General features: G+C 42.4%; 1 protein-coding gene across 1 annotated transcript in view; it reads left to right on the forward strand.

Annotated features, from left to right (window-relative positions):
* The window catches only part of LOC149163430 (nardilysin-like), a 694,409-nt gene that overhangs the window by 151,227 nt on the left and 517,097 nt on the right, over positions 1 to 26,085 (forward strand). Inside the window, exon 4 of the mRNA XM_089431708.1 lies at positions 13,518 to 13,630. Coding sequence (XP_089287834.1) covers positions 13,518 to 13,630 — 113 coding nt within the window. The remainder of the gene's footprint in view (positions 1 to 13,517; positions 13,631 to 26,085) is intronic.

A 26,085-nucleotide genomic window follows, 5' to 3' on the forward strand; every position in this document is an offset into this window, starting at 1 on the left:
CTTCAGGTTGGTTGAGACTGGTCTGGGACCAGTGATACATACTCTGAGACTGACTTTGAGTCAGTACGATACATCCTCAATCATTTCTTCTTCTTCATAATTCGAACAAAAGCAGAGCAGAACAGAACAATGCAAGAGCAGATCAATACAGATCAGTACAGGGCAGAACAAGACAAAGCAGAATAGGCAGAATAGAGTAGATCAGGGCAAGGGTCAGGCTATATAGGGTAGTACATTTGACGGATGAATAGTAGTGACTGACGGACAGATTGCAGATGAAGTTCTCCCTAGTTGAGAGGGAGTGTTAAAACTGGCAACTAGGGCCAAACTTCATGTGGGTCATCTTATTCACGGTTGATAAAATTTTTATTAGATTCCTCTCGTCGAGAGGTGTAGGATTGATATAAAGATAATCCGATTCCGATAAGTATTCATGGAGATATGAATTTATTTTGATTATGGAATTTTTATCAAGCCGACCTACAACTCATGTAGGCTCAGAAGCCCAATAGTCGCATCTATTCAAACACCAACATTGTGTATAAATATAGGAGGACTTTTCCTCATTTGGACTCACTCATCTCATCACATCTCTCTCTCTATTGTGCAGAAAAGAGTCTCTTCTCTACTGCGCAGAAAAGGGTCTCTCCCTCACACATGTGAAGCCGAAAGCTGCTGAAACTGAAGCTGCAACTGCAGAAGTAAAGATTGACCTGCATGGACTAGAAGATCTCCTCATCTGAACTGCGCTATAGGTTCATCTAAATCTCCTCTGAAAGCCGCAACTTTTGGTGGTGGAATCAAGCCGATCCGACGATCGGTTTGTGAGATATGGTCTGCCCTAGTTTGATGATGAAGCCGCTACTGCTGATGCTACTGATCTAGGGTTTGCTACTGCTGATATGAATCAGATTTATTGTACTATTTCTCTCTGCTGAATTATTGAAGATAAAAGAATATTTGATCAAAGGGTTTCCCCACACACTGTGGGGTTTGTCCCTGGCTAGCCGCCACATCTTGTGTCTCTTGTCTTGGCTTGTTTTCTGTTGATCGTTTAATGTTCTATCTGCACTTTACTTTATGTACATGTGATTGCTAATCTGTGGAATATAATAAGGAAAACAAGTAAACTGTTATAAGCATAGAACATACCATAACTTAACACAGAGAGGGTGACGCAGTCCCTAAGGTGGTGACGCAATTCCATAGAGTGCATGGAGTAGCTTTCGCTGTTCAGCACAAGGAATAGCCTAGTCACTATGGGATTGTTCATCCGGTTGTTGATCAGCCGAAATATCTGTCTCCGAATAGAGGTATTGCTACCAAGGAAATTCTCTGAAGGGTGAGCCATTTCTAGCACCCTAGTTGTATTCAGAATCTACTTAATAATAAAATCCTCTATATGCTGCATTGATTTTCCCACATAGGGTTTTTCCGGGGACGATTGTCCAAAAATAATGGTGTCCCTTGTGTTGTCTTAGTTTATTTCAGTTGCTGATCTCTATATTTGTGAAGGCTGTAATTGTGTTTATTTCGATGTTTATATTATTAAATAACTTGTTAATGTAAATGACAAGTAGGAGATAATAAACCAGATATTGCAGTAGGGATTTTTGATGTGTTAGATTCAGAAATTTTCACATGGTATCAAAGCAATTGCAGATCAAAGAGGACTGAAGACACCAGCTAAAGAAATCTGAGAATTTGTAGCAGAGAAGCAATTGTCCTGGGAGACAACATTGTTCCAGAGTTAAAGAGGCAAGAAGAGGAGTGACACAGTGCAAAGAGGGTGATGCAGAGGCTCACGCAGAGCCTGCGTCAGCATTTCAAGCCAAGGGAAGGGCCAGCGCAGAGGCAAAGAGAGGCAGAAGAGACTCACGCAGAGCCACGTCATCCTTCTCAGCTAGGTAAGATTGATGCAGTTGGCCGGAGGAGAAGATTCAGCCTTCGCCGTGATTACGTAGAGCTTGAAGGGCTCAGATTCTTCAGTTGTCGGGGCTAAGGGAGCTGTGCAGATTGTGATTTGAGGAGCTGGTGGGATGTTGTTTATGTCAGTGCAGAATAGTGTCTAAGGAGACAGAACAAAGGTAGAGGGAAACACTACCTCGACAGATTTCTAGCCAAGGAATCCAGATCCGAGTTGTAGTTGCAAAGGAGGATTGGAGAGGAACGATTCGACAGTTGGTCAAAGGGTTTCCAAGAGGGAAATCAGGACTCAAAGGGAGTCCCGAAGAGTAGCAAAGATGGCAGTGAATAGATTGAGGGATCAGGATAGATTGGATGAGGCTTCCAATTTTTTCATCTGGAAGCCCAGGATCCTGGCAATACTAGCTAAACATCGAATCAAGGACTATGCCTTGAAAACTGTAGCTGTCCTAGTTGACCTGAATGCTAATGAGAAGTATGTGGAGGCCGAGGCGAAGGAAAAATTCATGATCCTAGACAGGGTCAAAGATCATGTCATACCACATATTTTTGAGAAGAACATAGCAAGGGAGATGTGGGAGGCCCTGACCACCTTATACTAGGGCTCTTCCTTGCAGCAGAAGATGCTATTGGAGAATCAACTGAGGTCATATTAGATGCAGAAAGGAGAGGAGATAAATCACTTCCTCCTCAGGTTGCAAGGTGTTGAAATTTCTAAGTCTATCTGTTAGAAATTTTATCTATATTCTTCTGGTTTATTTCTCCTACTTGTTAATTACAAACAAGTTATTTAAACATAGAAATAAACACAATACAGTCTCAACCATCTACAGATAAACAATTGAAAGAAATAGCAAACACAAAAGTCATACCGTTATTTTTGGACAACTCATCCCCAAAAAAACCCAATGCAGGAAAACCAGTGCAACAATTATGAGGGTTTATTTTATTATGCAATCTATCCTTGAGTACAACTAGGTGCCAAATTGGCTCACTTGACAGAGAAAAATAACTGGCAGTAATACCTCTCTATTTGGAAGAAGATATTCAAAAAATTTGCCCCACCAAACCCTCTCTGGCACAATTGAATCACTGCGTCAACCCTCCTTGCCTCTGTGTCAGCCTCAAAACCCTCTGCATCAGCCCTATGAGGCACTGCGCAGCCATTATGGCCTTCTATGTCACTCCTGCTCTCTGTGTGGATGACGCAAGCCCTCTTGCCTCTGCGTTGTCTCAACTAGCCTCTGTGTGGCCTGCTATGGCTTTTGTGTCTGCCTCTTTACCTCTATGCTGATCTCTCGACACTATCTCTGCCTCTTTTTCCAGTATTCACTACCCCTTGCTGCAAACTGATCACTTATTCGACTTTTCTTAACAATCCCTGCTCTAGAAAATCGAATGACTGATCACTCTAGTGTGTTCTCCAGCTGACTCTCAAGCCTCCTCTTATACTTTTCTTGTTGGTCCTTCAACGGCCGAGATAACATCTCTAATCGACGGCTAAGATTAGATTTGGCTTGATCCATGTCTTTTGGAACCTTCTAACCCCATTTTATATTCATACCCATTAATATTTTATTTTTCCTAAGTTTAGACTTAGGAACTCCATTAAAAATATTAATTATTTTAGTATCTCCCAACCGAGTAGAATCTGCCCAAACCATTTCTGGGCCTTGGAGATCTCTTGTGCTTTAGCCTCTCCACCAATTTTCATGGCTAGAGCACATTTCGATGCTACCTTAAATCAACAATCCCTCTTAGCGAGGACTGTGATCTAGTAATACTCCACACTGAGCATCACTCTAATTATACGACACGGGTACCTATGTTGATGCTAGGCCTCCCCGCCCAACATCATCTGCATTGCTACATCCTATACTGCTGCCCATGGCTCTGCCATTGCCACTGCTACATCGTATGGCAACTCCCTCTCCATTTGTGTTGTTGCTGGTCCTTTCTCCCAACACTGCATCTACACTGCAACCCCATCTCATCATGCTGCATCGTGCTACTGCAACTTAGTTACTAAGAAGTAACTGATCCACCCAAATACTGACATCCCTATTAGGCTATAAACATTCCAAATGTTGAAGCTCTCTCTGCTGCTATCAAGTGCTCCCTTTACACCGCTGCAAACCTCTTTGTGCCATCTTGCACTGTTGCAACCCTCTCTGTGCCTCTCGCACTGTTGTAGCCTGCTAACTCTGCACTACCCGGGACTCCTACATTGTAGCACTCTCCGTCGCTTCATCCGCATCTGTTTCTACTGACATTCGCTAGTCTTATTACTTCTCACTTCAGGGCTTCCGTAGCAAGGATCTGATCCAAGAGTTTGGGTACCTCAAGGATCCTGCCCCTCATCGCGTGTAGTCCTCTTGACTACAGTTTGATGTCTCCCCACCTCTTCTCTAGAGGTACATGAGCACTCATGGCACAATCATCATCCTCCTCTACATCCTTTTCCACCTTCGCTGGCGCTGCCTTGGAGTCAGATGCCTCTCCCTTGTTCTTCTTCCTCGGACACTGGTTCGCATAATGATCTAGTTCCTCACAGTTGAAGCACTTAACCTTGGAGAGGTATTTTTTCTTCCTCTTCTCCTGCTTCCCTGCAGATGCCAAAGCTGCATTCTTTTCCTCTTCCTTCTTGATCCAGACTCCTTTGCTGCTACTTGTCTTGCTCATCCATCTAATCTCTTCTTGGCGAAAAGCCACCCACAATTCTTTCCAATCTGGAAGGCTTGCCCTGCCCAGAGTGCTCTGGATGAATGTCTCCCAATCCTCAGAGACTGCGTTTAGAGCGGTCCTCACCATCAACTCCTGATCCGGCGTGGCCCCTATGGAAGTTAGTTGGTCCCAGATCTCCTTCAATAGCCTGAGGAAGTGATCTATCTGCTCCCGCTTCTGCATCTGGTATGACCACATCTAATTCTCAAGCAACATCTTCCTCTACACGGAAGTATGCTGGTACAACTTCTTCAAGGCTTCCCACATTACATTTGTCATCTCCTTCTCGGCAATATGTTGGACCACATGATCCTTGACCCCATCAAGGATGATGCATTTCACCTTGGCCACTGCCTCCTCGTACTTCTCATTATCAGCCGGGTCAACTGGGATAGCCATTGTTCTCAAGGTGAAAGCCTTGATGCGATGTCTCTTTAGAATGGACAGGATCCTGGCCTTCCAGACCACAAAGTTGGACGCCCCGTTTAGCCTGTCCTTATCCCTCAGTCCATTCATGGCCATCTCTCTGCTCCTTCGTTCGACTCCTCCGAGTCTCTACTTCCCTCTGGAAGTTCTATCTTTGACTCCCTCTGAGTCTCAATTTCCCTCCTAGAAATCCACTTGCCAACTGCCGAGTAACACCTCTCCGATCTCCTGTGCACCTGCAACATCTCCCACTTGTTTTCTTTCCACAGGGGGCCATAGGAGAGCTTAGTCATTTTTCCAGCCCTGAAATGCCCATTGTTTCTCTACACCAAGAGAACTTCTCAGAGCTCACAGATTTTGTCAATGCATCTGCAGTATTCTTCAAAGTGTCCACCTTTACCAATAACACCTTTTTGTCTTCTATCATATCCCTCACAAAGTGATACTGAACATCAATGTGCTTTGTCTTTGAATGATAAACAGGGTTCTTTGCCAAGAAAATTGCACTTTGGCTGTCACAGTCTATTCTTATAGCTCCCTGTACTAACCCCATACTTGAACACAATCTCTGCAACCAATATGCTTCCTTGCTTGCATGAGTGGCTGCCATGTATTCTGCCTCTGTAGTTGATAGTGCCACTTCAGATTGTTTCTTACACATCCAACTGACTGCACCTCCAAATAGGTTAAATACATACCCACTTGTAGATCTTCTCTGATACAGATCTCCAGCCCAGTCTGCATCAACAAAGCTGTGAATATCCAACACTTAGTCCAATCTTGGTCTTCCTTGGCAGCACAAACCATAATCACTAGTGCCACAAATACCTGAAAACCCGCTTCACTGTTGTCCAGTGCTCCTTCCCTGGTTTTGACATAAACCTGCTCAATACTCCCACTGCATGTGCAATGTCTGGTCTAGTACAGACCATTGCATACATCAAGCTACCGACTACACTCGCATATGGAACACGGGACATGTCCTCTTCCTCTTCTTGTGTCTTGGGACACTGTTCAGCAGATAACCTCACACCTACAGGAATAGGAACCTTCACCGGTTTACTATCCTGCATATTAAACCTCTACAGTATTGTCTCGACATACTTCCTCTGGTTTAACCAGAGCTTCCTCTTTGCCTGATCTCTTTTAATTTCCATGCCCAAAATATAGTTTGCAGCACCAAGATCTTTCATGTCAAATTTGGAGGACAATTGGGTCTTCAAATCCTGGATAATTTCTTTGTCATTTCCAACCAGCAACATATCATCCACATACAAGACCAGATAAATAACCCGGTCACCAATCAATTTAAAATACACACAGTGATCTGCTTTGCTTCTGGTGAAGCCAAGTCCCCGTATAAATGTATCAAATTTCTGATACCACATCCTTGGTGACTGTTTTAACCCATACAGAGACTTCTTTAACTTGCATACCAGTTCTTTCTTACCCTTCACCGCAAAGCCTTCAGGTTGCTTCATGTAGATTTCCTCTTCCAAATCCCCGTGAAGAAATGTTGTCTTCACATCCATCTGTTCTATCTCAAAATCAAAAGCAGCAACAACAGATAAAAGTAATCTAATAGAAGTTACCTTGGCAACAGGAGAAAAAATATCACCAAAATCAATTCCCGGCACTTGGGAATATCCTTTTGCTACTAACCGAGCTTTGTATTTCTCCACCTTCCCTTCTACATTTGTCTTCTTTTTGAACACCCATTTGTTGCCAATGGGTTTCCTTCCAGTCGGCAACTCTACCAGATCCCAAGCCTCATTTTTGTGTAAAGATGTCATTTCATCAACCATGGCCTCTTTCCAGAGTTTTCCATCCTCTGAATCTACTGCTTCCTTCACAGTTCTGGGATCATCATTAGTAATAGACAAAGAAAAATTTTAACAAAAAGCAGAAGGACTATACCTTTCTGGCTGCCTTCTTTCTCGAACTGATCTTCTCACAGCCGGAGTTTGTGGCTCTTCATCTTCTGATTCCTCCTCTGCTGCAGAGTCTGATTCTTCCTCCTTTAGCTCAAACTCTATCTTCTTAGGTTCCTTTGGTTGGACTTCATGTTTAATAACATCTTTTACCTCTCTGAACACCACATCTCGGCTGTACACAACCTTCCGTGTGACTGGGTTCCAAAGCTTATAACCTTTTAAACCATCCTTATACCCAATAAAGATGCACTTTTCAGATTTACTATCCAACTTGGTTCGTTTCTCCTTTGGAACATGTACATATGCATTACATCCAAATACCCTCAGATGTGAAAGAGAGGGTTTCTTACCAGTCCATACTTCTTGTGGAGTCTTATCCTCCAACGCTGATGAAGGTGACTTGTTGACCAAGTAACATGCAGTATCCACCGCCTCTGCCCAGAATCCTGTCCTAACCTGGCACCACTGAGCATGCTTCTTGCCCTTTCCATCAATGTCTTGTTCATTCTTTCTGCGACTCCATTTTGCTGAGGTGTATATGGAGTAGTCTTCTGCCGTGCTATACCACACTTCTTACAGAATTCTTCAAATTCCTTGTTGCAAAACTCTCCACCATTATCTGTCCTCAGCACCTTTATCTTCTTCTTTGTCTGATTTTCCACCAGAGCCTTAAATTCTTTAAACCTGTCAAAGACTTCAGATTTCTTCTTAAGGAAATATATCCATGTATTCCTTGAGAAGTCATCTATAAATGATACATAGTACACAGACTTACCCAGTGATGGAACTTTCACAGGTCCAAACACATCACTGTGCACAAGCTCTAATATCTGTTTCGCCCTCTTAGCACCAGAGGGGAAACTCACTCGATTCTGCTTCCCATATACACAATTTTCACAGAAATCAAAATCCAGAGAGCTATTACTCATACCTTCTACCATACCTTTACCATGAAGTATTTGAAGGTCTTTCTCTCCAATATGTCCAAGCCTTTGATGCCACAGCATGGTCTTCTCTCTAGAGACCACTAGATTTTCAGCTCCACTTTCAGGAACCACAAAACTGTTGCACCCATCAACAACAGTGCTACCTTGCAGCTTGTACAGAGTTACAGTCCGAACTCCCCGCATCAATACCAGTGCTCCCCGAACCATCTTGCAAGTATCCTTCTCGAACACTATTTTTACACCTGCATCATCCAACTTGCTTACAGAAATCAGATTTCTGGCCAATGCAGGAATATACAGAACACTCGGAAGTGTTCTAACCCTTCCACCTTGCAACTTCAACTTTACTTTTCCGCGACCAATGATTCTAGCCTTCCTATCGTCTCCTAAGAAGACATCACCACCATCGTATTTCTCATACTCGCAGAACCACTCTCTATGGGGAGTGAAGTGAAAGGATGCACCTGAGTCAATCAACCATGCCTCATGATCTACATGTGTACTTGAAGAAGCCAAGTACACATCCCCACCTTCATCTGAGGTGGTTTTCGCCTCTGCAGAAGGAGCATCATCAGATCCCTTTCCTTTATCAGGAGCTTTAGATTTACAGTCCCTTTTGAAGTGCCCTTCCTTTCCGCATTTCCAGCACACCACCTTTACAGGTTTTCCTGGAGATTTAGATCTCCCTCTAGATTTAGATCTCCCACTTGATGACTTATTTTTGTTTCTATTCTGGGACCGTCCTCGTATAGACAAGGCATCACCATTCTGGCTCTCCATATTTTTCCGTCTCATCTCCTTCGTCAGCAAGGCTGAGACTATTTCATCAAACTGCAAAGCAGTTGCATTGCTACCTATTGCAATAACCAGACTATCCCACGAATCTGGTAGAGAACACAACAAACTGATGCACTTATCTTCATCTGAAATTTTAATATCAACAGACGCTAACTGACTTACCACAGTATTAAATGCGTTCAGATGCTCTGTCACCGAGTCTCCATCTTTCATCCTCAGGTTATACAGCTTTTTCCGCAGGAACAGTTTATTCACCAGAGACTTAGATTAGTACAAAGTCCCTAACTTGTCCCACAAAGCCTTCGCCGTAGCTTCCCCTGATACATTCAGCAATACTGAATCTGAGACACACAATCGTATTGTGCTCTTTGCCTTCCGATCCAACTTCTTCCATTCTTCATCGGTCACTCACGTTGGTTTAGTACCTGGATCTACCGCGAGTTACCACTGATCTTTATCCACCAACAGATCCTCCATCTTGAGTTTCCACAACTCAAAACTCTGACCATTGAACTTCTCGATCTCTATCTTTCCGTTGCTCGCCATCTTCTTTCACCACCAGAATCGATCTCACAGATCTCCCACTGAACAGGGTCTACCACAGACCCGAGCGAAACCCCTCAGCAACAAAGGCATCCCCTTGAAGCCAAAACGACTCTGATACCAAATGTAGGTTTTAACCCCGTACAGAAATTACCTGCATACGAATTCTAAATCATAGAAAAATGAACAATGCGAGAGCATAACACATAAAACACATATACACAGAGATTTTCCCCTGGATCCCAAAACCGGGACTACCAGCTTGATTTTTCATTATATTCCTTTCAATGTTACAATACATATTTATACATGCCGAAGCATCCAAATCCATGGACCGAAAACCATCACGTCCAAAACCATGGACCGAAAAACCATAGGTAGGTTCTCCCAACCTAATATAGGGTCCAAAAAAAATTTTCTCGGGGCGCTGCCCCGAACCCCGTAGAGGGGGGCTACCAGCCTCCCTCTAACCCCCCGATTCACTACATAGGTTAGTCATTGAAAGAATATAACACAACAATGATCCAAATTCCTTGGCTAGAAATCCACCTCGATAGCGACTCCCTCTACCTTGGTTTTGCATTATTAGGTACTTTTCTGCCCACAACATTCAACCAACTTCACTCCTCGCAAACTGCCCACAGCTTCCTAAACCCTAGCAACTAAAGGACTGAGCCTCTAGGCTCTGCGCAATCCCAACACTTGTAGGAGAGGAGGAGAAACTCTATGGGGGAGAATAGTGGAGCGAGGGCGAGCTAGGTCTGCTCGATGGATTTGAGGCAATGATTGAGGAGAGTTGCAAGGGGTGATTGGAGCAGCGGAGAGAAAGTATTGAGGATGCGTGGGAGTGTTTAACGCTTGAATGGAGGTGTGAAAGGGATAGTAGCAGCGAAGAGGAAAGGAAAGCTGCGACAAGGATGGAACTGCAATAGCAGCGTGCAGATTGAGCGATGGGCAGCATATGCGAAATGGAGTGAGGAGCTGCGAGATGAATTTCAATGAGGGTCGTTCGTAAAGACGATGAGAGCAGCAATGGGAACTGCAATAAGGAAAAGGCGTCTAAGGGTTTTGCAAGACAAGCAATGTGGAGAGTTGGAGAACACGCGTCTGAGGGTTTTGAGGCAGCGTGGATGAGTAACTGAAAGGAGATGCAGAGAATATGAGGACACCAAAGGGATGGCTGGACGGAGGAGATCAGACAGTGCGCAGGTGGAGGAAATTGCTGCGTGGAGGGGACCCAAGAAAAGGAGTCATGCAGGTAGGAAGATAGCCTAAGAAATGCGTGAAAAATTGATGAGGAGTTGCAGTGAAGGAGGGGAAGACACCGACAATGGAAATGAGGGTCAAGGAAGAGCAACATAGGAGAAAGAAGCTGGCCGAAAATTTGTTTGGAGGCAGCAGATGAGGAGCGGACGTGGGGCTTGTATGGCTGTGTAGGGAGATTGAGAATGAAGCGTGAAATGGATGGAGAGTCTGTTGCATGCCCAGGGCAGCGTTCACCCTTACAAAAAAATTCAAACTTTTCCTGCAAAAATGAAACCATAGGCAACAGCAGATAGCTTGAAAAAACCCACAAATTTCTTCAGAAAAACCCTGCAAGGACTGATCTTGAGGCCAGATCTTACCCTCCGAGGCCTAGATCTGGCTTCAAACAAAAAAAAATTCTCAGACTTGCAACCTACAATGGCAAAACAAAACACCCAGAAACATGCAAGGAAGAAACCTAAAAAAAAATCTAAATAATTACAATATTCACAAGATAAAGGCTCTAAGCAGCCAGATCTCTCATTATGCCACACATATTTTTTTTTTAATTTTAAATTTAAGATGAGGTGCTTTAGAAAACCCTTCATGCATCCATAACAGAAAGTCTAATGATAAGATCGGGATCAAAACTAGCTGGGCTCTTCAGAAAATGCAATCCGGGAGTTGGTTGATCCAACTGAAGACTTCTCCGAATGCCCGTGATCTCAAAATCAAGGATTTCCTACACAACTTAATTCAACCATTAACATAGAGAGAGAAAACAACAGCGAAATTCAGATCTAATGGTGATACCTGCTACTATATTCAGAATTTAAACTATTATTCAAACCCTAGTGATCAAACAAGATACCTGTGTTTAAATCAATCTTCAATAAGCTAACATCAATGGCTGAAAGTAAATCTATGCAAGAAAATAAAACATCTTACAACATTTTTCTGAAGAGTAACACCAGATTAACCCCAAAGTCTTTTTTTATTGCACATAAAAAAAATTTACAAGAGAGATTTCCTTAGCACACGATCAAAAGATCGAATCCAATTTGATTGACAAAATGACCTCCTCTTTACAGATAAACCCTCCAACGGCTAATTCAAGTGATCCTTGTCAAGCAATCTTGACCGTTGATGAGGACTAAAATTTCTTTTAATCTCATCCGTCGAAATTTTAAATATTGAGGAAATTTCAATTTTTTCAATTAAATGCATTTTAATATATTCAAAATTTAAAATTTTGCATTTATTTCCTCAAAACTTTGACTTTAACTTAACCCCAGGGACCTAAGACATAACATTCAACAAAACAATCAACTAACCTTAGTCCCTGGACCAGTTAAGATTTAATTTTTTAAAGGACCCATGAATTTTACCTCTGGAAAATTTAAATTTACCTATGACCTATGAGGGGATAAATTATTTTTCTAACCCTCAAGACATTTTACATCATGATTTTTACATTTTTACATCTCAAGGATCAAAACCCATTTGAACAAGACCCTCACAGACTACCCAGTTCTGCAACACAAATATAATCTAGCAAATCAAGCAATTTGTAATAAAATAACCTAACCAAATAGTTAGGATTATTCCCAAATCACTTTTACATAGACTTGATCTAGCACACTAGGAGTCCCCTAACATTCTGGTGACAAAATCCATTCCAGCTTTGGGGTAAGGCTAAAGGAAAACTCTGCAGATCATGGATCGGTGAGACAAAAAACCTTCCAGAATGTAGATCGTCATCAATAAATTAGGTTTACCTAGGCAATTACATACACGACACGGATCTGCTAAGATAATTTACAATTTACACATGCAAAAAGGGTTTATAATATAACATGATCAGGCTGATGATGATAGTCTAACGGTACAAAGACATTAATCAAGCGCTATCCCCTTTGCAAAAAAAGTGGGTGTACTACTATGGGTCATTGACACGTAGTGATCAACAAGGCCAATAGAGGATATCTCACAGGACTAGGATTGAGGATTAACCCCCCATTTAAGGTGAGGGAACTAAACTACGGTCAAAACCCACCCTTCTTCCAAGTCACCCAATAATTAATGCCCAAGATGCCTAAGGAAAAACAAGTGTAAGCACTTGATTGCACAATGAAAATCATGCCTTCCTACTTTCAAACATATGTTCTCGAGTCTCAATAGATGGGCAATGGGACATATGAATGATTCAGGGAGAGGAGATCAAATGGCACAATGAATCGGCTACACTGGTGGTTATTAGGGGTTGTTGGCTTCCAGTTGAAGAGATGCCAAGTAGAAAATTTCTCCTATGGGATCACCCACTTTTGGTGGATAACAACCCAAACTAGGCATTTGTTGGCATGGAACTAGCTAGATTCCAAACAACATTGGCAATTACTAGTTGAGCTAACCCCTTGGGATATTTAATGTTATCCTTTTATATGGGATTGTACCAATTTTTTGACTTGTTTTTAAACATTGCATATATTTTACTTTCCAATTCTTAAAATTTGGTACCTTTTTTGAAACAACTAGTGTATGACGTCTTCTAGGACTGCACTCATGTGTATGCTTTGACTCTTATCATGACCATTAGAGGTGTTGTTGCCTTTATGATTATACTCCTAGTATTTAGAAGGGAATTTTATATTTGATTTTCTTGATTTTCTATCCAAGAGCATTGTCTCTCCTCTGTTACCCATCACGCTTAGTCCTCGAGGTTTACAAAAATTTGAAAACATGTACATAACGTAAAACATTTCATATGATTTAAGTTTTTGTTTATACTATTGTTGAAGATTGTACTCAACTGATAAATACATGCAGAATTGATCTTTCTTATCACTTGTAACATTTATTTATAGATATTTTAATGCATGTCTTATGGAACATGCTTGTATTTTTAAATGACATTTTTATTTCATCTTTTGTCTTTTATTTAGTTTTTGAGCTGAAATTGTGGATCCTATTGCAGTATGATAATTTTTTGTCAAAGCATGGAGGCTCTGCAAATGCTTATACTGCTAATGAATTTACATGCTATCATTTTGAGGTGAACTGCGAATTCTTCAAACCAGCCTTAAAGAGGTAAATTCCTACATTATGTAATATCAATGCATCTAAATCTTAAACAATTTCCATTCATTCTAGTCTATAAATTATATGTTGTTTGAATTTTGTTCTTCATTGGATGAAATTAATTGCTAGACAAGTGCATGTTGTTGGTGGCCTTGTGAATGTGTATTGTTAATTTTATGAGATTCACATATTTATTGTTGAAGTCTTAAGAAAAAAACATGCTTTATTCCCTTTGATTTATTAAACAAAATTATATTATTGTCCACAAATTACCAATATAGTTTAATGGGAATAAGAAGAATAGTGGGTAACAATGGGAATACAAAGTGGCTAGAGTACCTTCTATATCAATTAACCAAAATATAAAACCTGTATAAGAGAGTATGCAATACGAAAGAAATGGGGTGAACCTCAAAAGTGTAAAGCCCTGGCTAGTATTGATCCAAGCACTTTTCACTGCATCGCAGACCTGTAGCACTATATTAGGGCAGCGAACAGTCATGTTTGCTCTTTGAAGGCAGTGAGGAACTTCTAGAGGATAGAGAGAGTCTAGGCTCCTTCTAGGAGACATCCGCACCTATTTCAAGCAGGGATGTAGGGTGTGTTTTAAGGTCTATTACAGTCATCCTTATTATAGGATTCTTAACACTATAGGCAATAACAATGTGACAAAGACCTATGACTTATGACATGACAATTGACAATTTGACCTTAACATGGACACTCAGATCTAGACATAACAGTGGTCCGAGATGGACCCTCTACTCATATGCTGGTACCTCTGCATCACTCTCTGCGCAATAATTGCACAGTGCTCTCGTGGAATATGCTCTCCTTCACGCTGCCTCTGCCTTCTGGACTCCTGCTGCTACCCTCTCCCTCTCACCTGCTACTCGCCCTCTAGCTCTATCTCCTCGACTGAATCACAGCCACTGAGAAAATTGATCTACTTGGGCAACTGAGTAACTGCACTGGTGTGTTCTCCATCTACCCATTGGCTTCTTCTTGTAATCTTCTGTTGGAGCACCAATGACCAAGATTAAAACATAATCAATGGCCCATTTTTTTGTAGGATCACATTAAGTGTTATGGCATAATGATTATTTGGTACTGTATTTTGGTGCAGAATTGCAATGAGAGGTTTGTCAACAAGGCACTAAATCAATCATTGGCTTAGTGCGTTTTTGAAAATAGTCACTGACATGGAATGAGATTACGATGAGAATTGTTTTCATATATTGACAACCATAGGTGAACACACTTCATCTTCAAAATTTGAATGCCGTTAAATAGTAGCATGACTGCTCCAGTGGTATCACAACTATTCATTTCTTAATCCACAAAGATAAGGGCTTGAAACAAATGGAAACACATCAACTAAGAGTTCTTTAGTGTTGATGAAAATCAAGGGAAAATGCTGCTGTCACAAACAGTCCCTGACTATCTTGTCCTAGGTCTGTAACTAGAAATGTGTCATATGAATTCCAAGTGACCTTTAGAAGCAAATTTTTCATGTTCAGACTTCAAAAAAAATTAGGATAACGACTTCGAGCCAATCGGAAACATTTATTGTAGCTATTTCCTCTTGAATTTGGACAGGTTGGCCTAATTTGAGAGTCATATATGTATACCATGGTAAAAGAGAGTTCTGCAACGACAGTTTGACAACTTTAATTATGCCTAGAACATTCGCTGTTATGCAATTAGCCTTGGGCACTGTGATAACATTATGAACTAGAGAAACCACAGGCATTAACAATTATCGTTACGTGTCATACAATTTCTAAGAAACCCTGGGCCGAGAATGGGCCTTGATTCCACTGTCTGTTCATAAGGACATACCTGTATCAGAAATAAAATTTCTTTCCTCCACTGATCTAAGAGATAAGGATGTATTATCCCAGGGCCAAGTCTGTTGTCTCTTTAAGCTAAATGAAACCTCAAACGAATCCCAAGTTCCAATCAAGAAATAGAAAAATAAACCAAATACCAGCCCACTGTAATTCCTTCGCTGTCTTCCTCAGGCAACCAAAAATTTCAGTGTAATCATAAGAACAATTCATGTGAAATTGGATACGTTGAGGTAAGGTAAGGTCTCCTTTTATAGACCAATGTAAGGACTTAAAAGCTAACCGCTTGAGGAATAGAGGGGCACCACGAGAGCTAAAATATAAAATTTAACTAATTTGCATCTTGTGAGCTAAGTAAGAGAGCCGCTGCATTAGGATTTAGTGAGTATAGGGATTGTTTCTATAGATTAGGAAGGGATCCCTAATGTAAACGTTGGAGGAGAATTTAGGATTTTAAAACATTATTAATTGTTAACTTCTTTTTAAATGGAATTTTCAATTACTATCTTGAACTTTAAGTGAAACCCACTTAGCCTTTATAATGAGGAATTAGTCCTTACTTAAGTGCATGGGTGTGAAATATGTGTGATACATTTTATTAAATTGATTCCGACACAAACAAGGACAAATAACCCCAATTGCTTAATTTTAGATCCCCACAATCAATGAGAATGTGCCAAGTTACCACCCCATGGGGTTTTAGCCCAGAAAGTTGACTTCAAATTTAATTTTCTCTCAAACTAGGAGGACTTACATGGTGTACTGCATACCATCAGAAACATATTTCCAAGGAGAATCCATTGACATGGATCTCCAAGTCAAACTCAATATTTTGACCCTTCAAAAACCCTCAACAAAGTCAAAACTCATCCTTAGTCCAAGGAACCCAAACCCTAGGACTTGGGTTTTTAACCATACAACAATATAGCTACCATCTTGATGTAATCCAATAATTACTAAGAAGTGTTCATTAACCATTTGACATCAACGAATGGTGTTTTTGGTCAAAGTCAAACCCAGTCAACTCCATGGGATGACATCAATGACAACACCATCCAATAGATGCTTCTTGGGGCGTACCACATATCAACAGAAACATATTTTCAAGGAGAATCTAATGACATAGATCTCCGACCCAAACTCAATGATTTGACCTACCCAAATGTGAAAATTCCAAACAATTTATCTATTGTTTACTACAACAAATACTGAATAAATCACAATGAAATCTAAACAAATAAAACTACGGAAGAATAAATGTTGGAAGAAATACTAGCACACACACATAAAATAACATAGTTATTTTTGGACAAAAGTCCCCTGAAAAGCCCAACTTGGGAAAACTGGTGCAGTAGTTGAGGGTTTTATTATTAAGCAGCAGTGAAATAATCTGAGTACAATCTAGATGCCGAATACTATAAATCCTGCAGAGAAAATACTGGCAAAAATCTAGTGATGAAATTCCCTCACCCCATAGGAAAATCCAGGTTCTAACCTTAGCTCCAAGTGAGTCGTTGAAACTAGCTCTGCGCAGCTACAACATCACCCTAGTGCAATCTCTTCTTCACTCAATTCGAATCAGCCTCTCCTCAAGCCATCTGGTTTTCTGTTGTCTGCGAAAATGTCTCTCTTGACCTCTAGGAAGCTTCTGGCATTGAAACTCATCTTTGCCTAACAAAATCGAACTACTTCTAGAGGCTACTGCAATGCCCCAACGTCGCCTCTCTGTGGTTCTTCTGCCTCTCTGCAAATGCACTCACCGGATATGGAAATATTCCTCCGGCTTTACTATCTCTGCCCCTCTCTCATTGCTTCAATCTCTAGCTCTCTCTCTGACAGCTGACTGTTGCTACTCTGGAAATCGATCTGCTCAGAAGTCGAACCTCTCAAGTGTCTTCTCCATCACCACATCGACCTCCTCTTATAATCCTTTGTTGGAGCACCAACAACCAAGATAAAAATTAATCAATGGCTAGGATCATCTTTGGATTGATCCGTGTGAGTTTCTAGATGATTCACTTTGACTTAATTAATACTAATTAATTAACCATATTCCCTAAGTTTATACTTAGGAAATATTTAAAAATTAGTTAATAATCTAATCAAGTCATTTCTAGGCGGAATTTCCATAAACGATTTTTGGGTTTTGGAGATCTCCTGCATTCTAGCCTCTTCAAAAAATTTCAAGGCTGGAACACATTTGATGCTACAAAAAATAACACTCCCTCTTAGCGATGAATGTGTTCTAGTGCTACTTCACACCCTGTAGCAACACCCTGTCTCTACATCATCTCATGTCACACTGCTGATGTTTGGCTATACTGCCCACCAACCACTATGCAACTTTGATATACACTGCATCTATGTTGTTGCTGACCCTGTTGAACTGTTGTCAACACTACATTTGCACTGTAACTCCCTCTCATTTGTTGCTGCTACAAGTGCAACTGTTGATTTGGGGTAGTACCGAATGTTCTCTAGCCACGAAAATTGGTGGAGAGGCTAAAGCACATGAGATCTCCAATACCCAGAAATGGTTTAGGCATATTCTAAACAGTTTGGGAGATATTAAAATAATTAACATTTTTAATGGAGTCCCTAAGTCTAAAATTAGGGAATATAAAATATTAATGTGTATTAATATAAAACTGTGTTAGAAGGGTCCAAAAGTCATGGATCAAGCTAGAGTTAATCTTAGCCATTGATTAGGGACTTAATCTCGATCGTTGATTTGTCAACGAGAAAAGTATATAAGGAGGCTTGAGGGTCACTTGGAGAACACACCAGAGTGATCAGTCATTCTATTCTCTAGAGCGGGGTTTGCTAAGAGAGATAGAATCAATGATCAACAGTGAGAGGTAGTGAATACAGAAGCAGAGAAGTGGAGAGAGTACTGAGAGAATCAACGCAGAAGCTGAGAGAGAGGGATGCAAAGCCAACTAGAGGCCACAGAGAGCCAGTTAGGGCCCATGCAGAGGCAGCCAAGAGCTGCGTGGTGCCTCCAGAGGCTGACGCAGGGGTTATTGGGCTAATGTTGGGTTGATACAGGGCCAGGAAGGGCTGACGCAGTCCCTAGAGGCAGACACAGGGGTTTTCATGGGGTAGATTGGAGCTGGGAGTTGTTAGAGTGTTTATCTAGGGTTTCAGCTAGAATATTTGCTTCCGAGTAGAGAGTTACTACTACCGATGTTATTCTTTGTTGGGTGAGCCGGTTTTGGCACCTAGATTGTATTCAGAAACTACATAATAATAAAACCCTCAGATAGCTGCACTGGTTTTCCCACATTGGGTTTTTCTGGGGACATTGGTGCAAAAACAACGATGTCACTTGTGTGCTTGTTTTGTTTCCTTCAATTGATGATCTGTAATGTGTTGAGCATGTACTTGTATTTATTTTCAGTATTTACATGGCAAATAACTTGTTAATTAATCAGAACAAGTATCAAAAAAGTACATGAAGGGTTTCTAACAGTTAGACTTAGAAATTCCAACATGGTATTAGAGGATGGTTGCAGATCACAGGAGAACTAAGGACATCAGCTGAGCAAAGCAGCAGCAACAGAAAACAGTTGTCTCGAGTGACAAAAGTTGTTCCTAGCAGAGAAGCAACAAGGAAGGGGTGGCGCGTTGCCTGCGTCATCAAGTTTGAGCCGGGAAGAGGATCAACGCAGTGGTAGATGGGAGCAGACTCGACCTACACAGTGCCCGATCATCTTTCTTAGTCAGGAAGGATTGACGCCCGTGGCCAAGAGGTGCGAATTTTGCTGGTGCCGGGATTGTGCAGAGCCTAGAAGCTCTAACCTTCAGTTTGTTGGGGCTTAGGAGGTTATGGGTAAGTTGCAGAGTGAAGCTAGTGGGGTATTGTAGTCAGAACAATACCTAACAGGGAAAGACCAAGGAGGAAGGAGTTTGTACCAAGGATTTCTGGCTAAGAAATTCGGATCAGTGGTGCAGCTGCACTAAGGATCGGAGTGGGGGCACCTCGACATTGGCAGAGGGGTTTCCAGGAGGGAAATCGAGGCTCAAAGGAAGTCACACTGAGAATTTCCAGAAGGGAAGTAGAGGAGCAGCGAGATGGAAATGAACGGGGTAAGAGACTAGGAAAAACTAGACGGAGCCTCAAAATTCGTAGTCTGGAAGGCCAGAATCTTATCCATTCTAGACAGGAACCGTCTCAAGAAATTCGCCTTGAGGACAATAGCGATCCCAGTTGACCCAGCTGATAACAACAAGTACGAGGATGCAATGGTGAGGGCCAAGAGCATCATCCTTGACGGGGTCAAGGACCATGTAGTAGCACACATTGCCGAGAAGAATATGGCAAATGAGATGTGGGAGGTCCTAAAGAAGTTGTATCAACATACTTTTGTGCAGTGTAAGATGCTACTAGAAAATCAACTGCGGTCATACTAGATGCAGAAGGGAGAACAGATCGACCCCTTCCTCGGTTGAAGGAGATCCAGGATTAGCTGACTTCCATAGGAGCCACGTCAGATCAAGAATTGATGGTGAGAATAACCCTGAACGTAGTCTCAGAAGACTGGGAGGTGTTTGTCCAGAGCATACTGGGCAGGGCGACCCTTCCAGATTGGGAAGAAATGTGGGCTGCTCTTCGCCAAGAAGAGATCAGAAGGCTAAGCAAGGCGGGAAACAACGGCAAGGGGATCAGAATCAAGAAGGAGGAAGAGGAGGATGTTGCCCTAGCATCTGACGGAAAGCAGGAGAAACGGAAGAAGAAGGACCTCCCCAAGGTCAAATGCTTCAACTGTGGGGAACTGGGTCACTATACGAGAAAGTGTCCGAGAAAGAAGAGCAAGGGAGAGGCTTCCAAGACCAAGGCTGTGACAGGCTCCAATAAGGGCGGAGAAGGAATTGGAGACAGATGATGACTGTACCATGAGTGCTCAATGCCACTTGAGCGGAAGTGGGGAGACATTGAGTTGTAGTCAAACAGACTACAAGCAATGAGGAGCAGGATCCTCGAGGTACCCAACCTCTTGGATTATACCTTGCTACGAGAGCCCCGAAGAGGAGTAGCAGGACTAGTGGATGTCGATAGAGGCAGATGCGGATGGAGCGACTGTTGATTTGGGGTAGCATCGGATGTGCTCTAGCCACAAAATTTGGTGGAGAGGTTGGGGCACATGAGATCTCCAATACCCAAAAAGTGTTTGGGCAGATTCTAAACGAATAAGGGGATATTAAAATAATTAATATTTTTAATGGAGTCCCTAAGTCTAAACTTAAGGAAAATAAAATATTAATGTGTATTAATATGAATGTGTGTTAGAATGGTCCAAAAGACATGGATCAAGCCAGATCTAATCTTAGCAGTTGATTAGAGACTTAATATCAGCCGTTGAGATGACAATAGGAAAAGTATAAAAGGAGGCTTGAGGGTCACTTGGAGATACACCAAAGTGATCAATCATTCAATTCTCTAGAGCGGGGTTTGCTAAGAGAGATAGAATTAGTGATCGGAGAGTAGCTGAGGGGCATTGAGTATAGAGAGACAAAGAGACAGAGATAGTGCCGGGAGAGCAGCAGAGCAACCAAAGAGAGTGACACGGGAGCAGCCAGTGCTCATGCAGGGCCATGCAGAGGCAGCGAAGTGCTACGCAGAGCACTAGAGAGGCCAGCATAGCTGGCACAAAGGGTCAGAGAGCTAACACAGGGCCTCTTAGGGCTGACACAGGCCAAGATAGGCTGACGCAGGGCTAGGAGAGGTTGACGCAGTCCAAATTGGGTAGACACTGGGGTTTCTGGGGCAGATTGGAGCTGAGTAGTTGCTGGAAGGATTATCCGAGGTTTCAACCAATAGATTTGTCAGAAACAAAGAGGTATTACTGCCAAGGAAATTCTCTATTGGGTAGGCCAATTTCGGCACACAGATTGTACTATGATAACGCTTAATAAGAAAACCCTCAGATAGCTGCATCGGTTTTCCCACATTGGGTTTTTCCGTGGACATTAGTCCAAAAATAATGGTGTTATATGGCGTGTTTGTTTTTGTTTCTTTTAGCTGCTAATCCGTAATATGTTGAGCATGCACTAGTGTTTATTTTCAGTATTTGCATTGTAAATAACTTGTTAAGGAAAATAACAAGTAGGTAGGAATAAATTAGATAAAGTGCATGGAGGGTTTCTAACTAAGTAAACTAGAAACTTCAACATGGTACCAGAGCGTGATTGCAGATCACAGGAGAACTAAAGGACATTAGCCGAGCGGAGCAATAGCAACAGAAAATAGTTGTCCCAAGGTGACAAGATGTTTCTAACAGAGCAGCAACAAGGAAGTGTGATGCAGTGCATGTGTCATCAAGGGTGAGCCAGGAAGAGGCAACACAGAGGCTAAGGAAGGCAAAGAAGCCTCACACAGAGCCACGCAGTAGCTGGGAGGGTTGACGCAGTTGGTTGAGGAGATCAGGTTGCTGGTGCCGAGATTGCGCAGAGCATAGGAGCTCTCACCTTAAGGTTGCTAGGGTTTATAAGGCTGCGGGAATATTGCAGAGTGGAGTTGGTGAGGTACTGTATGAGAATAGTACCTGACAGAGCAAGGCCAGAGGAGTTGCTACCAAGGGTTTCTAGTCGAGGAACCCGGACCAGTGGTGCGTTGCACAAGACGACCAAAGTAGGGGGCATCTCGACAGTGGCAGAAGGATTTCCAGTTGGGAAATCGGGACTCAGAGGGAGTCCAGAAGAGAACTTCTAGATGGGGAGTAGAGAGACTCAGCAGGAGTCGAACTGATAACTTCCAGATGGGAAGTAGACTCAGTAGGAGTTGAATTGAGAACTTCCAGACGGGAAGTAGACTGAGTAGGAGTCGAACAAAGAAATTCCAAGTGGGAAGTAGCCTCAACAGGAGTCGAAAAGAGAACTTCCAAGCGGGAAGTAGAGAGACTCGGAGGAGTTGACAAGAAGAGCAGAGAGATGGCCATGAATGGGCTGAGGGATCAGGATAGGTTGGATGAGGCATCCAACTTTGTCATTTGGAAGACCAGGATCCTATCTGTTCTATGTGCCATGAGAGCACATGCACCACTTGAGTGGAAGTGGGATGACATCGAGCTATAGTCAGGCGGACTACAGGCGATGAGGGGAAGGATCCTCAAGGTAACTAGCCTATTGCACTAGACCTTGCTACGAGAGCCCCGACGAGGAGTAGCAGGACTGGTTGAGTCAAGTAGAGACAGATGCGGATGGAGCGACAGAGAGAGCTACAGTGCAGGAGTCCCGAGACAGCGTGAGGCTAGCAAGCTGCAGCAGTGTGAGAGGCACAGGAGTGTTGCACTAGTGCAGGATGGCACAAAGAGGTGTGAAATAGTGCGAGATGTAGGGAGTTGCTACAGCAACGTAGAGGTCAGAGAGGGAGCACTTGTCAGCGGCAAAGGGAGCTTCAGCATCAGTGGGTGTCTCTAGCCCAACAAGGAGGTCTGATTGGGAGATCAGTTACTTACTTTTCAGTAATTGAGTTGCAGTGCAGCAGTGGGCAGCACGATGTAACATGATGAGAGGAGGTGTAGTGAAGATGCAGTGCTGGGAGAAAGGACCAGCAGCAACATGGATGCAGAGGGAGTTGTCGTACAGATGCAGGAGTGGAAGTGGCAAAACCATGGGTAGCAGTATAGGATGCAGTAGTGTAGAAGATGTTGGGCAAGAAGGCCTAGCATCAGCACAGGTACCAATGCTTGATGATCAGAGTAATACTCAATGAGGAGTATTGCTAGAGCACAGTCCTTCTAAGAGGGAGTGTTGATTTGGGGTAGCATCGTATGTGCTCTAGCCATGAAATTTGGTGGAGAGGTTGGCGCACATGAGATGTCCAATACCTAGAAAGGGTTTGGGAAAATTATAAACAGATAAGGGGATATTAAAATAATTAATATTTTTAATGGAATCCCTAAGTCTAAACTCAAGGAAAATAAAATATTAATGTGTATTAATATGAATCTATGTTAGAATGGTCCAAAAGACATGGATCAAACCAAATCTAATCTTAGCTGTTGATTAGGGACTTAATCTCGGCCATTGAGATGACAACAGGAAAACTATAAAGGAGGCTTGAGGGTCACTTGGAGATACACCAGAGTGATCAGTCATTCTATTCTCTAGAGCGGGGTTTGCTAAGAGAGATAGAATCAGTGATTGGAGAGCAGCTAAGGGACATTGAGTACAAAGAGATAGAGAAGCAGTGATAGTGCCAGGAGAGTAGCAGAGCAGCCAGAGAGAGTGACGCAGGAGCAGCCAGTGCTTACGCATGGCCATGCAGAGGCAGCTAAGTGCTGCACAGATCACCAAAGAGGCCAGCATAGCTAACGCAAAGGGTCAGAGAGCTAATGCAGGGCCTCCTGGGGCTAATGCAGGCCAACACTGGGCTAGGAGAGGTTGATACAGTCCAGATTGGGAAGACGCTGGGGTTTTTGGGGCATATTGGAGCTGAGTAGCTTCCGGAAGGATTATCCAGGGTTTCAGCCAGTAGATTTGTCAGAAACAGAGAGGTATTATTGCCAAGGAAATTCTCTGTTGGGTGGACCAGTTTCGGCACTCAAATTGTACTCTGATATTGCTTAATAAGAAAACCCTCAGATAGCTACATTGGTTTTTCCACATTGGGTTTTTATGGGGACATTAGTCCAAAAATAATGGTGTCATATGGCGTGATTGTTTCTGTTTCTTTTAGTTTTTGATTTGTAATATGTTGAACATGCACTAGTGTTTATTTTCAGTATTTACATTGTAAATAACTTGTTAAGGAAAATAACACGTAGGTAGGAATAAATCAAATAAAGTGCATGGAGGGTTTCTAACTAAGTAAACTTAGAAACTTCAACAACGACAAAGGGAGCTACAGTGCAAGATTCCCAAGGAAACGCGAGGCTAGCAGGCTACAACAGTGTGAGAGGCACAGGAGTGTTGCACCAGTGTAGGATGGCACAGAAAGGTGTGCAACGGTGCAAGATGCGCAGAGTTGTTGCAGTAGCGGAGAGGTTAGAGAGGGAGCACTTGTTAATGACAGAGGGAGCTTCAACATCGAGAGTGTTTCTAGCCTGACGGAGATGTCAAAGTTGGGAGATCAGTTACTTACTTCTCAATAACTGAGTTGCAGTGCAGCAGATAGCAGTGGAAGTGCTATGGGAAACACGATGCAGCATGATGAGAGGGGTTGCAATGTAGATACAACAATGGCAGTGGCAGGACCATGGGCAACAGCACGGATGCAGAGGGAGCTTCTGTACAGATGCAACAGTGCTAGTGGCAGGGCCATGGGTAGCAGTACATGATGCAACAGTGCAGAAGATGTTGTGCAGCAGGCCTAGCATTAGCATAGGGACCAATTCCGGATGATCAGGGTGATACTTAGTGAGGAGTATTACTAGAGCACAATTCTCACTAAGAGGGAGTGTTGATTTCGGGTAGCATCGGATGTGCTCTAGCGACGAAAATTGGTGGAGAGGCTAAAGCACATGAGATCTCCAATACCAAGAAATGGTTTGGGCAGATTCTAAACAGTTTGGGAGATATTAAAATAATTAATATTTTTAATGGAGTCCCTAAGTTTTAACTTAGGGAAAATAAAATATTAATGTGTATTAATATAAAACTGTGTTATAAGGGTCCAAAAGTCATGGATCGAGCCAGAGCTAATCTTAGTCGTTGATTAGGGACTTAATCTTGGTCGTTGATTTGTCAATGAGAAAAGTATATAAGGAGGCTTAAGGGTCAATTGGAGAACACACTAGAGTGATCAATCATTCTATTCTCTAGAGTGGGGTTTGCTAAGAGAGATAGAATCGGTGACTAGCAGTGAGGGGCGGTGAATACAAAAGCAAAGAGGCAGAGAGGGTACCAAGAGAATCAACGCAGAAGCTGGGAGAGAGGGACACAAATCCAGCTAGGGCCCACGCAGAGGCAGCGCGCAGTGCCTCAGAGAGCAAGTGTGGGCGACGCAAAGGCTCTAGAGGCTAACGCAGGGGTTATTGGGCTGACGTTGGGCTGACGCAGGGCCAGGAAAGGTTGACACAGTCCCTATAGGTAGACGTTGGGGTTTTCGTGGGGTAGATTGGAGCTGGGAGTTGTCGGAGTGTTTATCTGGGGTTTCAATCGGAATATTTGTTTCTGAGTAGAGAGGTACTACTGCCAAGATTATTCTCTGTTGGGTGAGCCGGTTTTGGCACCCAGATTGTATTAAGAAAATGCATAATAATAAAACCCTCAGATAGCTACATCAGTTTTCCCACATTGGGTTTTTCCGGGGACATTGGTCCAAAAACAGCGGTGTCACTTGTGTGCTTCCTTTGTTTCTTTTAGTTGATGATTTGTAATGTGTTGAGCATGTACTTGTATTTATTTTCAATATTTACATGGCAAATAACTTGTTAATTAATAAGAACAAGTAGGCAGAAATAAATTAGAAAAGTACATGAAGGGTTTCTAACAATTAGACTTACAAATTCCAACAGCGACATATACAACTAAAAATCATCCAAAATACTGATTCCACTATGATCAGTATAATGCATCTGTCACTTGAGTCTCTAACTGTTGCTAGTATCTGCACTATCACTGAAGAATATGCATTGTTGTTGACTCTGCATTGTGCCAACTACACTACTG

Source organism: Pinus tabuliformis, chromosome 5_1 (assembly GCF_031772625.1).
Source record: "Pinus tabuliformis cultivar Carrire ecotype Pingquan chromosome 5_1, CPIR1, whole genome shotgun sequence".
NCBI classification, from domain to species: Eukaryota; Viridiplantae; Streptophyta; class Pinopsida; order Pinales; family Pinaceae; genus Pinus; species Pinus tabuliformis.